Source organism: Nestor notabilis, unplaced genomic scaffold (genome assembly GCF_000696875.1).
Source record: "Nestor notabilis isolate BGI_N333 unplaced genomic scaffold, ASM69687v1 scaffold3654, whole genome shotgun sequence".
NCBI lineage: Eukaryota > Metazoa > Chordata > Aves > Psittaciformes > Psittacidae > Nestor > Nestor notabilis.
In genome coordinates, this window is record NW_009924079.1 from 13,803 (window position 1) to 29,554 (window position 15,752).

Consider the following 15,752-nt stretch of genomic DNA (forward strand, 5'->3'; position numbering starts at 1 on the left):
ATTGCTAATGTGAGAAATGAGGACAGAAAACTAAACAAAGAGCAAACTGAGACACACACACAACTCATGAAAACCCTTACAGGTGTTTGCATCACCCACGTGATGTCCTTGTTAAATACCAACATAGATGTGCTTGAACAAGTCTATTGGAAAAAACACTGCCTCAGAAATGTGTAGTTCAAAGCCTTATCTAAAAAGTATTAGGAGAGATGAAATTCTGCATCTCTCTGTCACTGCATTATTCACAAAACCCTGCATCACGTTGCACTCTGAAACACTGACACTGATGAGCTGTCAGAGAAAACAGCGCTTCTTTGCGTCATCAACACTCGAGTAAAAAGAGGTAAAAAACCCACAGAACTTGGCTGTTTGTAAAAAACTGACTCTGAATAGAAACCAGATGATTTTAAAAGGTGGAGAAAACAGTCGGGTTCAGCTAGACCCATATTTCTTACTGGCAGCAAGCGCTGTGATTCTTGTATTTATTTCTTTTAATGAACTCCAGGGTGTGTAAATATTCCTAGCACTAAAGATGCCTTATGTAAGGAGCAGATTGCAGTTTGCACCTCTGTCTTCTGATACAAGATATGACAGGGTAAATAACCAGTAAATAACTGGTTTAAATTTTGTAATGAAAAAATAACCTTTAAACAGTACCAAAAACTAAGTAAACCAAGTCTCAATCCTTGTAAGAGGACCTCTTCAGAAAGGGAAGGTAAATCCTCCTTTGGAGTAGTTACAACAGCGCACAGAAATGAGACTAGAAATACACACAAGAAGTTACACGTCTGATTTACTGGAGTTGTGTAGTCATTTCCACCTAATGGTAATCTGAGGACTGTAGTACAGACCCGGAAAAAGATTTCCAAAAAGGTAAAACGCTGGCAGGAGACAGGAAAAAAGTATCTGAATTCCCACACTGAGGATCTAATGTGGTGGAACAGGCAGCCCTGTCTTCATCAGCTGTTAGCTGCAGTGCTGGATGCATGCAAAACATCAGAAGCCTGATGTTTAAACATCCCAACCACCAACATTCCTGCCTAGATCCATCATGGCTCACTGATATTATATCAAAGGTCAGAATAAATAGGGATTTGGGACAATTTCAACAGAAGTTGTATGCACAGAAGCCAGGTTATGCAGTTCAGCCTCACTGCCCTACTGCTCATTACCAGGTGTAACACCCTGCTTTGTTCTGTGCATGCCGAGTGCTATGCTTCTCTATTTACAAGTACAATTTACTTGCACAGCATGTTTGCACTACACTTCAAAAGTGTTAAAAATCCTAGAGTAGAGTTAAACTTGATTGCAATTCCAGGGCTTAAACCACTTTAGCTTCTGGAAGCACAGATCAGACCCTCCACCTCTTCAGTGTCCCATGCTACATACAGGTTTCTGTGCTCGCAACAGCCAGTGTACACATCAAATAACATAAAGTAACACTCTGACATCACCAATGAGCCAGGATTTTCCCTGGAGTCCCAGAGTCCTGTATATATTAGATTTTTAGTACACATCATGTCACAGAGTTAGTGTTTTCCTTACAAATATATGGCACTAAGTGTAAAACTTCAGCACTTATTCCAAACAGTGTAACCATACTTCACAGCAAAGCTTTCAAAAGAATCCTCTAACTCCCACCTCTTCTAAATATACAGCTGGTGGGAGGCCAGGGTGTCCATGAATGGTCGCACAAGGTTGTCTGTCGAGAAGTAAAAGACCAAGCCAAAGGTGATGGAGATGGGAAGAGCAGGCAGTGCTTTCTTAAAAACAGCCAGTAATAAAAGAGTTAAGCATAAACCCTGCCAGAGAGAAGAGAGAAAAAACACAGAGATACAGTAAGCAGCCCAGAAATGTATCCACCATCAACAACCTAATATACAAATTAGCTATTTAATTAACCTAATAGACAAATAATAAGCTACACTGTGCAGCAACTGAAGCCTGCCTGAGCTACCAGTAGCATGAGATATATTTGCCCAGAGCTTCACCTTTCACACGAGCTGGCCAGGCATTTTCTTCTGCAATCTTGAGCACTGAGAAAGTGCTATAAACAGCTAATGCTGACATACAGCTGACCCCAAGAGGCTCATTTATTTACAGATTACATTTTCTTCTGTGCCATTACATACGAAGTACTGATCCAGCACATAAGGGCACTTAAATCCTGGTGAACTGCATCGATGAGGACTCTTAATGCACAGCAGCATGTACTTCTAACACCTTCCCAGTTTTCAAGGTCTCTTGGGGTAAAATAAATACGTAAATCCACAGCAGTGGATTGGGTGGTTTCTCCTAAATACCCATCATGTTACCTGCAGTGACTAAGCAGTGCTCAGCTGCTGGTAGTTCTGGCAACACTGCTGTACTAAACAGGGTATAACAGAGTTACTAAAAGCTTGCTCACTTACTATGAGAATGGCTACAAAGCAGGCCAGCGTGGTGTTCCAGTCTCCGCTTGCTGTGGCCGCTGCTTTCCCAACAAGCACACTGTAAAATATGAAGTCTCCAAGGCCCAGCTTCACACCCCCTAAGAGAAGTGGGAAAGGAAAACAAGGGTTAATTCTGCTCCTCCTGGTCTGCTTCCTCCTGAACAAATTCTTGTCCCTTGGGGAGCAGGTGAGGGTTCCTAGTCCTGGCTCCAACCTGGACCCTTAGCACCCCACATGCTACTGAGGAGGCTGAGTCTTCCAGCCTCCTCTCCCACAGTTGCTTTTGCTCAGCCTCATCCTCTGAGGTGCTTCCCTGGTCTGCTTTACAGATGTACCAGTTAAGGAAGCTTTAGGATGGAGAGGGATGAGAGGCAAGGGGAAGAAGGAACTGTTTAAATAGTCCGTATAGCTAAGAGATGTCACTGGAATTGCAATCCCAGAACAGATTCTGCAGCAGCAAGTAATATGCAGTCAGACTCAAGATCTTTGTTGCTCAGCAAGACACAACTCTTCAAATCAACTGCAATTAGACTAATAGTAACAGCATTAACCACAATGAGAAAGAAGTCAGGTTCTGACTGACTACACTGAAATCAAGGTACAAAGCTTCTCTTACTTTCCTCCTCCTCAAGCTCCTCTAGAGAAGTGATGGGGCGGGTTGGAACAGGACTCCTCGTCTCCGACATCTGAGAGTCTGTATGTGAAGAGCTCCCGTGGTTGTCTCTCCCATCCTCAGCTTGGTTCCACAAAAACAGCCCAAGACAAGCAGACAAAAAGGAACACAAGAGGTAGCTACATTTATAAGGTAACACATGAAATCCACACTGCTGTCAAACTTCCCTGGAATGGGTAAGCTCTTTGCTTCTTGGAGGTGTGATCATCAACACCAGTTCAAGCAGAGACATTTAGTGGCCTTAGGAAAACGTGTTATTATTTGCACCAGTCGGAAGCATACGTGTTCACAGCTTCTTTGGCAGCTACCCAGGAGCTCAATGGCTTTAACAAGCGAGTACATATGCAGAGCTAAGCTCTGCACAGGGTAGAATGACAAGTGAAGTAAGTTCCCACGTCGCTGTGTCTTTGGCGTGGAGGTGCTCAGGTATTCCCTAACTGATCATATGACAAAAATGGCTGAGTAAGAGGACTGCTATTTATGAGAAAAGTTCTGCCCAGAATCACACTGACATTGGAACTGGGGGTCCACATGTAGAAAGTGAACACATTTCATTGTTCACTGATTTTTTTCCCTGTTAAACACATCTAAAACAGAGCCCTTGGTAGTGCTTTCGGAAGCAGCCAGTCCGAGATACATTCCTCTATCTGACAGTTCCCATTTTTCAGAGGCACTCATAGAAACTTTCCAGTGCATGTCAGTCTGACAGGATGCTGCTGCTGCTGCTGCAGATGCAATCTGGGACACAAGAGAGCTTCCACAGAGGCATTCTGTACAGCTCAGCATGCTCTTTCAAAGCAGGATTGTGTCCCTGCTGTTTGTTAATGTGTCAGCTGCTTTACCCTGAGATGAGCAGCATGTTCAGTTATCAAACCTTAGCATACATTTACTGCTTTAACACAAAAAGGTACTGTCATTTCTGAAGTGCAACAAGGCCAGATGGGAAATCCTCCGAACACCACAAATCACATTTTATTCAATCACCTTAAAACTGCAGTTTAACTTGCATGTCAGGAAGGTGGAAGCAAAGGCACACAAACTGCCACAGGAACAGCTAGAATGTGAACTTGCTACACCTCAGCTACTGTTGGGTAACTGCCCAAACATAAGCCTTTACCCAAGGGTAAATGTAAGGACGTTCATTTTCTTCAGCAGGGTAAGCCATGCTGCACTTACAGCTAGGTAATACCATGTCTGCTCCATGCCAGTGGCCTGAATACAACATGCTACAATGCATTTAAGTTCACCAGCTCACTGGCATTGTGTTTATGAGCCTATGTTGTAATTTACTAACCCCAGCTAATAAAAATACAAACCCCCTCTAGGCCGCTTTCAGCTCTGACTTAAGTACATCTGAAGATGTGTTGAACAACACTTGTTTGGTTTCCTGTTTGTGTTTGGTTTAAATAAAAACAGCTTGAATATTGGAGCTTTCTACATCATCTGGCCATCTCTGCTGCCAGCCCTAACAGCAGGTTTCAAACATCACCAAGTTCTGCAACCACTGAAAAAATGCATCTATCAGGATTCAGGGGCTTACATTTACTTGCAGTCTCAAACACACACGTTATTTCCATGGGACAGTGCTCTGTATAGAAGAGTAACATGCAAACAAACCTGCATCCCACATCTGCTGACTTGGTCCTCTTGCTGCTGTGTCTGGCTTTGCCATTCCAACTGTCCACATCATAGCAGCTAGAAGCAAGAGAGAAAGTAACCAGCTGCATAAAACATCAGCCACCATAGCTCAGAGGAAATAGGTATTTAGCTGTCCCTAAAAATACACACTTTTGCTCCTGTAAATGCTTTTACAACATTCATTTTTAGGTGGTTTCCCTAGGCACTCGGAAGGTAAGGTGGGAGAAAATTAAGGCAGTGCATTCAGTTTTTAAGAAAGTCCCAAAGTACAAATAGGTAAGAGTCAGTATTGTCCCTGTCCTCACTGCAGGCTAAAGAAAACCCAGAACTAGGATCCTCATCTCTTTTGTTTTCTTCAAAGAAAACAACTGCCCAGGAAACACTGGTAGTACAAAAGGTAAATAGAGGTTAACTTACACAGCTTGCTCCTCATGTTCTGCTAAAGGTAAAGCACACAAGGGAGGGATACGCAGGAGCTGTCTTGTTTTAGGAGCACTAGTTTTCTCACTGCCTATTTGGTTTGGTTCTTTCCTGTCAGAATATCAGCTATTTCTGTTTTGGTTCCAAGAACAACTGAAGGATGTTTAGGAGTTTATTCTTGACATGGACCCCTAAACTAAAAAGGAAGACAAACCATTTTGAAATCAGTCAAGGGAACTCAAATCAGCTGTTTATTTAAGCGTGCATCAGTCTTCCTGTTTTTATAGAACCTAAAATAAACAAAATAAGCCAAAGCAAACACAGCGCCTATTTTTCCACTACAAGCTCAGCCAAGGTGATGTTTTTACATCTAGAGGGAGCACAGAATGTGGTCTTGCAATGGAGACACTGATGTTCTGCACAAGATCTTTTTGTTCGGTACCTATTATTTGTTGAATCGCATTCTCCTTTAGAGAAACTCTTGTTAACTAAAACATGTGGAGAGGGACTTTTTACAAGGGCACGTAGGGACGGACAAGGGGGAATGGCTTTAAGCTGACAGAGGGGAGATTGAGATTAGATATTAGGCACAAGTTCTTCCCTGTGAGGGTGCTGAGGTGCTGGCACAGGGTGCCCAGAGAAGCTGTGGCTGCCCCATCCCTGGCCATGTTTAAGGCCGGGTTGGACACAGGGGCTTGGAGCAACCTGCTCTAGTGGAAGGTGTCCCTGCCTGTGGCAGGGGGTTGGAACTGGATGAGCTTTAAGGTCCCTTCCAACCCAAACCATTCTGTGATTCATCTAGATTGTCTCAGGTCAGTATAAAATAATCTCCAGTAAAAAAGGGAGGTGAGCCAAAACCAACAGAAGCTCTGCTTGGAATGTATAAAAGCATTTATATAACATTAAATGCTGGGGGGCAATAAAGATCAATGAGGTTGTAGCCATCCTCAACTTTGCGCTGACCACCTGGCAATAGCCATTCTCCTTACAACTGATGTAATGCAGAAGTCACTGATGTCCACAAATCACTTGAGTCCAGGCCCCATGAGTGTTGAGTTGCCTGCCTTCCTCCTATCTGAAGTACATATATACCTTTGGATAAGGACACTGTACACCATCACAGTTAAACAGGCCAAGAAAGCCAGGAAAGAGACAACTGATCCTCTTTGTAGAGCAATACTTGAATAGAGCCTTTCACAAAGTGAGCAGCCACAGAGTGAACAATAAAGCACTGCTGTCCATACAGTGCACAGAGCAAGAGGGGGCTATGGGAAGAATGGAACCTCATCACACGTTGAAAGTGTGTCTATAAAGTGTGTGCACAAGGTAGAAGTGTATTGAGTGGCATCTTCTCATCACAGAACTTTGCAAAGACTACTGTCCATCTAACACAGGTTTTTGTACGCAGAACAAAGGAGCACATTCTGCACTGCACTCATGGAAGGATAAATATACTTTCGAACATTTCAGCTTCATGAGACAAATGGAGGCTTCCTGTGGCTAATTAGAGATGGCACCATTGTAATCGATAAACAAGACCTTCTATAAATGGTCTGTTCCAGAACATAAATGCACATCAATCTTAGGGCAAGGACAACTAAAATAGTGTTCTTCGGTTTGACACAAAAATAGGCTGTTTAATCTGGCTAAAAACATTAACATTCTGATCTTACTCACAGGAATATATTAATGCAGGAAAAATGGGCTCATTTCTCTCCTGTGCAGTTTCTACCAGCATTCTCAGTGGCCCCTTGGGACAGAGAACAGCCATCAGATCTGCAAGAAGAAAAAGGCCAGACAATCTCATCTCAAACTATCATGCATATTTTACATTCTTTATCTTTAAAAAGCTATTCTCCTCTCAAAATTACATCTATCAATATTAACTGGATGATTTCCTGAATGGCAGTTTCTGCTGTTCAAGTCCCTGAAGATGCTGTTCACTTAAAATACCATTCCCAAGCCTTAATAGAGTAGTTAGAGTTTTCATTGTACTAATCCTATCAAAAGCCTCTTAAGAATAACACATTATTTCTTTGAAAGTAGATGACAGCATTATATCAAGGTGTTAAATTTAATTAGATGAGGACTGGGAGTACTTTGTTCACATTCCACAACTCACTGCTACACACACTGACTCAGTGTTTCACATGAATGCAGTTCCTCTTTGCCTACCCTCTCTCCTCCATCAGAGCTCCTCACCAATCTGAGTGTTACCTCCCAACTGTCCCTTGTTCTGCAGCTTCTCTTGAAACTTGTTACTCATATCAAAATCCATGATCTCCTGATAACCACAAATGGAACCTGCAAGACCATCAGGTTCCTACTGATAAAAGTCTAACCACCCCCACTATGCAGTTAGATGTGGTTCAGTACTTCCCCAACTTGGCATTTCACTCTGAAAGATATGGTAGGAGTACAGTATCTATAGGAACAAGTTAGCATGAGACAAGCCAGGGAGCCAATTTTATTGCCCATCTGCCCCTTTCTAAATCTGTCAGCACCATAAAGTTGTTTTCTGAATGACATCCAGAGTCCTGAGATTGCCTCAGAGTAACCCCTCCATGAGCCACACCTTGCGAGTCCCAACCCAGACTTACCATAGATGGAGATTGCACCTAGAATCACCCATGCTGACCACTCAGGTAGATACTTAATGAAAACCAGTGCCATTAGAGCACTGATCATAATGAGATATGCTTGTTGGAGCTGCAAGGGACCTTTCCAGTGGATGCAAATCATCCCAACAGCTCCAAAATTCCAGATGACTAAGAACAGGGTGGGGTAATCCATGGCCACATTGTATGTCTTCAGTACTTCACTGTAATACAAGAGAATTTAGCTAAGCAATATAAGCAGCTGACACACAAAGCATCCTACTAGCTATAGTTAAACAAGCCTCCTATTACACCAGGAGGAGCAGGATAGAAGCAGCTCTCATGATGAAAGGGGAACCTGCCTTGCGGCCAGTGGCTGCTCATAGCTCTCTGTTCCTCCTGCAGGAGATGGACATGCAATGTGTGCAGGCAGTCACCACACTGCCTTAGCCCTGAGGTCAGCAGTGATTACAGTGGTTTGAACAGACATTTCAAGTCTTAACCAAACACAGGCCTGCAGCCACATGACCATCTGCAGCAAAGAGGCCATGTGAGAGTCATCCCACCAGATGCTTGATTCTCACAGTTAAAACTGAGAAGTTGTTAGCAAGTGTCACCTGCAAGTTAAAACCTTGGTTGTGCCTCAGCTGGGAGCTAAGGGAATGAGCTTGAAACAATACAGAGAAAAAGGCAAAACAAAGCAGAAAACCAACTCAACACATAAGTTCCTTTCCCTTTGTTTCTCAACATACAATTCAGTGCCTCTGTACCACCAGGTTCAGCCTGTTCGTTTCATGCTCACAGTACCACTTCCTAGTGATTTTTCTAGAGCAGGCACTGTAAAAATCAGGCACTGCCTATTAAAGACTTCATCTGCCATTTTTTAAGTGTTTTCCATTGATTCTAACAGTTCTCAAACCTCTGTTTGGAGAAGGGGAGACATTACTCTCCTCATTCAGGTTAGGCATTTTCTGCGCTCTGAACTGCCAGGTTACCTGCCCCATTCCCACTTACCCGAGATATATGTAGGTAAAGAGGAAGAGCAGCATCAAAGAGGACAGGATCAACCAGCCATGGATGAACTATCAAGGATAAGACAAGACAGTAATTGAAGGGACTGTTACCCCTCACACAGGTTGTAGTGTTGCATCCACTAGTGACAGAGCTTTTACTGTCCAGCAGCCTCCTTCTGCACTCCTCCTCCCGTTACCAAAGACTCTGCCTTCCCCAGCACCAGTGAGGGAGGAAGGACAGCCAGTTGCTCCCAGTTCTCCCAAACTCTTTCATTTATATTTGATCCATCAGTGTTTGTTTTTGTTGGTTTGGTTTTGGGGTTTTTTTAGCCTCTTTCCTATCCATTTCCATGGGTATCCATATCCTGGCTCCTAGCTGAGACAGGTGAACACATTCTCTCTGCTTGGTGGAGAAAAGGAGGAGGAGGGGTTTGCCCAAGGCTGTACAATAAACCCATCTCAGGGCCAAGTTTAAAACACAGCAATGGCCAGTGCTCAAATGCTGGGCTGGCACAACATAGAACAACTCCTTGGGCACCACAAAACCTGAATGTGCCTTTATCCCCAAAGCCTTGTCCCTTCCAGCAGACCCTCCATGGGCAGGAAGAATATCAGCTCCCACAAAGCTTGTCTGAAACTTCCCAAGAGAAGGCATTCACAAAATGCCTTACTCAGTCCACATGCACAAACCACAAAACTTCTTGATGAGATGGAGAAGGCTCAGACCCGACTAACACAAAGTAGCAGGCCTGGTTTTTAAGAGCCTACCATTAATGACAAAATAACAGCAACACATGTTCAGGAGCACAGCTCTACCACCTCTGACAAAGGCTGCTGTACAAGATGCTTCTTGCTGTGACTTAAGACGTGGACTAGCCACTGCAGTGCCTGTATTTCTCACTGACACGCAAGCCCTACTTGAACTCAAGTTCACAGCATCTAGGTGGAAAAGGCTCTGGCATGAACATTTTACCTTGTAGCAGCGATATTTATAGAGCAGAACTAGGAACACAGTCATTACGACGATGACACTGATCATGATGATGGTGTTCAGCACCGAGTTCAAGAGACGCTGGCCCACAGATGGGGTATCCTCACTGAAAGGGGTGTAGATCCTGCAGTATAAAGCAAAAGCCATATACAGTATATATATTCTAACCAACTGCCACAGGATAAAGCCAGGCCTCTCCATCTGTGAGAAAGAAAGACAGGACTGCCAAGGACAGCAAACATAAGAGGTAGCCTCTGAAGTGGCTGGGCTCCAGTTAATTATCAACTAAAGATTAAAGTGGTCTCTATCAAAAGCACACTCCTACAAGAAGCTGTGGCTGGCAAAGCCCTAAACAAAGAGGCATAGAGTTTAAATGACTTCATTTTAGTAACTTCTCTCCAGGCCACAAATTTTTATTGCATGCTTTGGATCCCCTCCATGATAATTATAAGGCTACCTCCCAGGTGCTGTCCTGAAAGGGGGTGACCCATTCTTTCCACACTTGGTAGGAGAGTCTTGGACTCTTTTATCCCTTCTCATCACCCTGCACCCCACCCTTCACCCCCCATTTTGTTTTCTTTGGTTCAGTTCAAGGGACCACAGTCCCTGTTTCTCCACCTGACATGTGAAGCACAGTTAGAGCCCCAGGAGTGCTCTCAGGCACAGTCGGCAAGAGCTGTATCAGTCATAATTGTATGAATTATGTATCCACACCATGAGTCTGTGAGAACCAGAAACGTCATCAGGAAATGAGACACTCATCCAAATGAACATGTTATTCCCTGATCGCTGCCAGCTAGTGAGTGAACAGATGAGGAGTTCAGCCTCGGCCTTTTATGTGCAGTACAAACTTCCTAGCAGCCTGCCAATATCTGAAGGGGGCTACAAGGATGCTGGAGCAGGACTCTTCATCAGGGACTGTAGTGACAGGACAAGGGGTGATGGGTTCAAACTTAAACAGGGGAAGTTCAGGTTAGATATGAGGAAGAAGTTCTTTACTGTGAGGGTGCTGAGGCACTGGCACAGGTTGCCCACAGAAGTGGTGAATGCTCCATCCCTGGTGTTCAAGGCCAGGGTAGATGGAGTCTTCAGTGACATGGTCTAGTGGAAGGTGTCCCTGACCATGGTAGGGGGTTGGAAATATATGATCTGAAGGTCCTTTCCAACCCAAACCATTCTACAATGCTATGATTATTATGCTGCTCGTAGGCTTCACTTAGGCACCCGAATGACAGTGCAAAAGCATCAGTATAAAGACACGTACAGAAGGACTTACACAGATGAATGTAGCATACTTTAGTAAGACCTCTGTACACCTGCACAGCCACCTTTAGCTGTGTAAAGGTTCTCCCAACCTGCCAAGGAAGCACTCTGCATACACAGAGTGTACGTGAACCTGTGTGTAAAGCCAGATCCCATGTACTCAGAGGCTGTTTTGAAGACCCCACTTACAGCTGCCCGTTTTTCTCCGTATAGAAGCGCACTGACTTTATGGTGGCGACGACAACAATCATACAAAGGGTGACAGGCACAAAGAGCATGATTACATGCTTTGCTCCATATTTCAGAGTTAGTTCCTCCTCTTCATTTTCCAAGGCGCTTCCTCTCACTGGAACACCCGAGTCAGACATTTCCCCTTCAGCAATATTGTTAGGGCTACGGCTGCTACCTGTTCGCCTCTTCTGAAAAGAAAGATTAACAAGTATGTAAGACACTTCATTTCTTCGTGTTCAAAGCTTTATTCCATTGTATTTCATGAGACTGCTGTAGGCCACCACAGCATACCAACTTGGCTCATAACAGAGAGGTACCAACTGAACAATACAATTAGAAATTCCATTGCAAACGAGCTGCATTCAAGTTTTTAAACCAAAACTATGAATATCTTGGGGCCTCTTCAAGAGCCATACAGATAGGCACATGCAGATGAAGGGCAAGATGCCCAGAGCTGAGAAGAAATGTCATCTCAGGTGGCATAAGCTTGACCAGTTCCTCCCCCCACAGCAATGCTGTGCTTGCTTTACCCTGCTGCTTCACTGGCAGCAGAACTGGACTCTGTCCTAATATTTGCTGCATTTGACCCAAGCAAAGGGTTTCTGGCAAAACAATGAGGCTGAAAAGGATATCCTGCAAGAGTCATATGTGCATCAGGTCCTGATTAAAAGCTTGTATCTGTAAAATTGTACCATTACCAAAAGGAAGGAAGAGGGAGGAGTATATATGGAGATTAAAAGGGGGAAGAAGTCACAGCAGAGGAAATGGGAACAGGCACTGCTGCAGCTGGCTGAGAGTGAGAAACAACACTGGCCAAAGCAATCCTAGAAGCCAGCCTGCTGGGAGGGATTAAGGGGTAGCAGGACTACATCTATCACCACATCCCATTTCTTCACTCACCGGGAAGGACGCACACTTACCCTATGAGCCTGCGCCTCCCCGGCTCCCGAGGCTTGCAGGCCATCCTGGTAGGAGGGCACTGGAGGGCTCTCTGCAGACATCAGGGATGTCCTCTCATTGCAGGGCTCCTCCTCGCTATCTGAGTTGTTCATGAACGTGATCATCCTTGCTGTCCCAGGGAGCTCAGGAGGGGCACAGCCACGCACTGCTCAAGGCTGAGGAGACAAGCAGAGCAGAAGGAAAGAGAAACAGTGAACGCTGCAGTGCAAATGACTGGAAGTCTGAAGAGGGGGCACAGGGAGGCCACAGCATGCTAAGTAACTCCATCTCCTTCTAACAGCTGATTTAGCCTGCTGTCACCCCAGGCATGACAATCCATTCCATTAAAGTCACTGTGACTTTTACAGTCATGGAGAACAGCAATTTAATACTTCTTTTCCTTTGCCCCAGCTTTCACAGTTGCTGCCTGTCTTCCCTCTCCCATTAGTACACCGTGATTTCCACAAAGGAGGTTTCTCAGTGCTTAGTGTTTGATTTGCACTGGCCAAACAAAGCTTCCCCTCAGATGCTGGCTGCCTGCTATAAAGCTAATAGAGCTCAGCTCTTACACAGCACTCCTGCAAGCATCACAGATAGCAGAAGTCTCTTAGTAACCCAGAGCCTCAGATTTGCCTAAGCCACTAACCAGGAGTTACGTGCTGTTTTGACTGGTTATTAACCAGATTAATTTTATAAGCAGCTCTTCTTTTTGCCCACGGACAAGGAGAGGTTTGTAGAAATGCAAAGACCTGTCTCCTTAGGGGAGGGGAGATCGTGACGGGACAGGAGGGACAGCCATGAGAGGTGAAGGGAGATCAACAGGGGAGAAGTGGGGCAGCCATGAGGAGAAATCATAAGGGGACAGGAGGAGCAGCCATCAGCAGAAATAGTGAGGGGACAGGAGAGGTGGTCATGAGGGGAGATCATGAGGGGAGAGGAGGGGCAGCCATGGGCCGTGAGGGGTGGCCATGAGGGAGATCTCAAGGGGAGATGAGGGGTAGCCATGAGCAGTCTTAAAGGTCTTTTCCAACCTAGCCGATTCTTTGATTCTAAAGCATGGTAAAGCTGTAATATCTACAAGAACACTTCTCCCCTGCAGTATTTTACCCAAGCCCATGTGTCTCTGGAAATACATCCAACTCGGAAGAGGAAGCTTAAGAAGCCACATGACGTGGATGCAGTCACTTAAATCTGAATCATGCATTCACAGTCTGACCGGTACAGCCTGCTGTCTGCCAGGCAGCTTGAAAGGTCAGAGTGGATGCTTTGGAGATCTCAGAGATATTCTTGCTTGTCAATGAGGAAACTGAAATTCACTTTGGAGGACGGAAAAAGGGAGGAGTGAGATGTTCCCCTTTCCTTCACAACCTCCGCAACACATCTGGCACCTTCGAGAAATCTTAGAATGTCAGCTCCATCTGCCCAAGTGAAACAGTCTTCAGACATCTGCTCCTCCCCTGCCTTCTCCTCAAGCTTTTTCCACATCATTTTGTTCCTCTTTTAGTGGTAAGAGTGGTGCAGCTGCAAGAAACAAATGCAGGTGTAGCCCTCAAGCCAAACCTGTCTGCAGTATTAGTGAGTGAGCTGCGTAACACCTGCGCTTGTCTGCTTTTTCTTACAGAGCCTAAAATCTTTACTCCAGGCGCTTAACACACCCTTTAACTGAGCACATGAGGGCTCATAACTTAGAGTTGAGAGCCTAGATTTTGGTTCAGCTACAGGATTCAGGCCTTTAAAGAAGCTAGGTACATAAAGTCATCCAGTCGTGACATACTTTTGGGTTTGTGAACAGGCTAAGTTATGCATGCCACGGGATCTGTTACCCATGGAATTTAAGTAACTCTTAAAACCTTCTGCCCATGTCAGAGGCCAAGGAAGAAATAACTAAAGATTTACTCTTTGAAAGTTTGGGACTAATATTTAGGTTTTCACAACTCAATGAAAACATTAAAGAACTTTTTCTCCCAGTGTTTAAGAAACTGCCACACAATTTTTGCTGTACAAAAGCACAGCAATTCTGCAGAGGATTTAGAAGGGACAGCCAATTAATTAGCCTACTTTCAACACCCTAGTTATGCCCACAGGAGGAGTTAAACCAATAGCAAAAACAGAGCTAATTACTAACCTCCACAATTACCTGGAAAAAGAATTTCATGTTGTAATACAGCCAGTTTTAAGCTGGACGTTTTCTGCTATTCTCCCTCAATGAGGATATGGACAAATGCAAAGACGCAAGAACACTTCTGGTCAGCAAGCAGACTCAGTCCTGAACACAGCTTTACTGTCCCTTGTTTACAAGGCTTTGGTTTCAATGAGGGCTGACACAAACAGACCCCAGCATATCTGGGATTTTGCAGGAGCTCCTGTAGCAACAAGCCCTCAACAAATCCTCAGACACTGTACTCACAGCTGCCTTAAACTGACCTAAATACGTGGTCCTCCCAAAAGAGTTGTCCCTCCACCCTCTGGTGCCAACACCAGGTGCTCTGTGTAGCTGTTTTGAGAAGACAATAGGCACTGTTCTCCTTTGCTTTCACAGAGCCAGGTTCCAGCAGGACCAGCTCCCAGGCTGGCTCTGTGACCAGCCCCAGTGCCCTCATGAGGAACAGGGAGCATTGGCTGGGCCACCCTGCTCCCAGTAGGGTCAAGCCTTACAGCAGCAAGCCCTCTGCTCTGCTCACTCCTAGAGGGAGCAGCAGCCCACCCTCACCTCAGGCCCGCAGCACCTATGGCACTGTGGCTCTTAGCTACACAGGAGTCCTTGACATATGGTTCACAGAGGCAGGAACACTGGCGCTCTCCCTGTGCCCCCCACAGACCCAGTAGGGAATTTGCCTGATGTTCTATTTGTTCATCAGAGTTGCAGCTTCAACTGACACCAAGTCTCTGCTGGCTGCCAGCGAGAGCTTTGGTTTTAAGCAGTGTGTCTTTCAGGGGAGGAAGGGACAGCCTGGTCACTCCCACACCCATGTACCCAACACGACAGCACCCTCTGGGCTGAGCAGAGCCTTAACATGGAGGCTTTCTTTCCAGATAGAAAGGGAGCCACAGAGCACCAGGCAACCAAGAAATGGGTGTTATAAAGCCACACTGCTTCCTGGTATCATTTCACCAGCTAATCTAAGGGAAGGGGCCTTGTGGAGATGATTTCTGCCTCCCAAGGATGCTGGATACCCCATAAGGGAAGGCACAGGAACCTTCTTTCCTACTCATGCAGATGACACCAAATATACTGATGCACACTGACTTTGTTTCCCTAGGCTGAGCTGAAAAGGGGGAAGGACAGGTCAGGAAGGGAAAGCACTGAGAGCTGAGACAAGCATGCTCCTTTCTGGCTATAGCAACAGGAGGAGCTTTCAGGCTGGAGGGGAATGTAAGCTGTATCTATAGTCACAGAAAGCTACAGAGCATGGTCTACCCAATACAGTAAATAAAGCAGTTGAACAGCATGTGCCAAACCATCATCAAAACTGACCCACTTGGCTGGAGGGTATCAGGCAAGGTTTTCCTTTTTTCCCCTTCTGTGGATGGATTCAAACCATTAGGTCTCATTCC

The 15,752-nt window shown here is 45.1% G+C and overlaps 1 protein-coding gene across 1 annotated transcript; it reads right to left on the reverse strand.

The window, feature by feature from the left end:
• Nucleotides 1-1,646: 1,646 nt before the first annotated feature.
• Nucleotides 1,647-12,376, reverse strand: PSEN2 (presenilin 2). The gene is made up of 10 exons (XM_010012452.1): nt 12,179-12,376; nt 11,217-11,446; nt 9,747-9,888; nt 8,775-8,842; nt 7,764-7,984; nt 6,841-6,939; nt 4,723-4,800; nt 3,049-3,168; nt 2,412-2,530; nt 1,647-1,802 (listed from the first exon to the last, which is right to left on the reverse strand). The coding sequence occupies exons 1-10, from the start codon at nt 12,320-12,322 to the stop codon at nt 1,647-1,649; spliced, it is 1,377 nt and encodes a 458-aa protein (XP_010010754.1). The 5' UTR covers nt 12,323-12,376.
• Nucleotides 12,377-15,752: the final 3,376 nt, after the last annotated feature.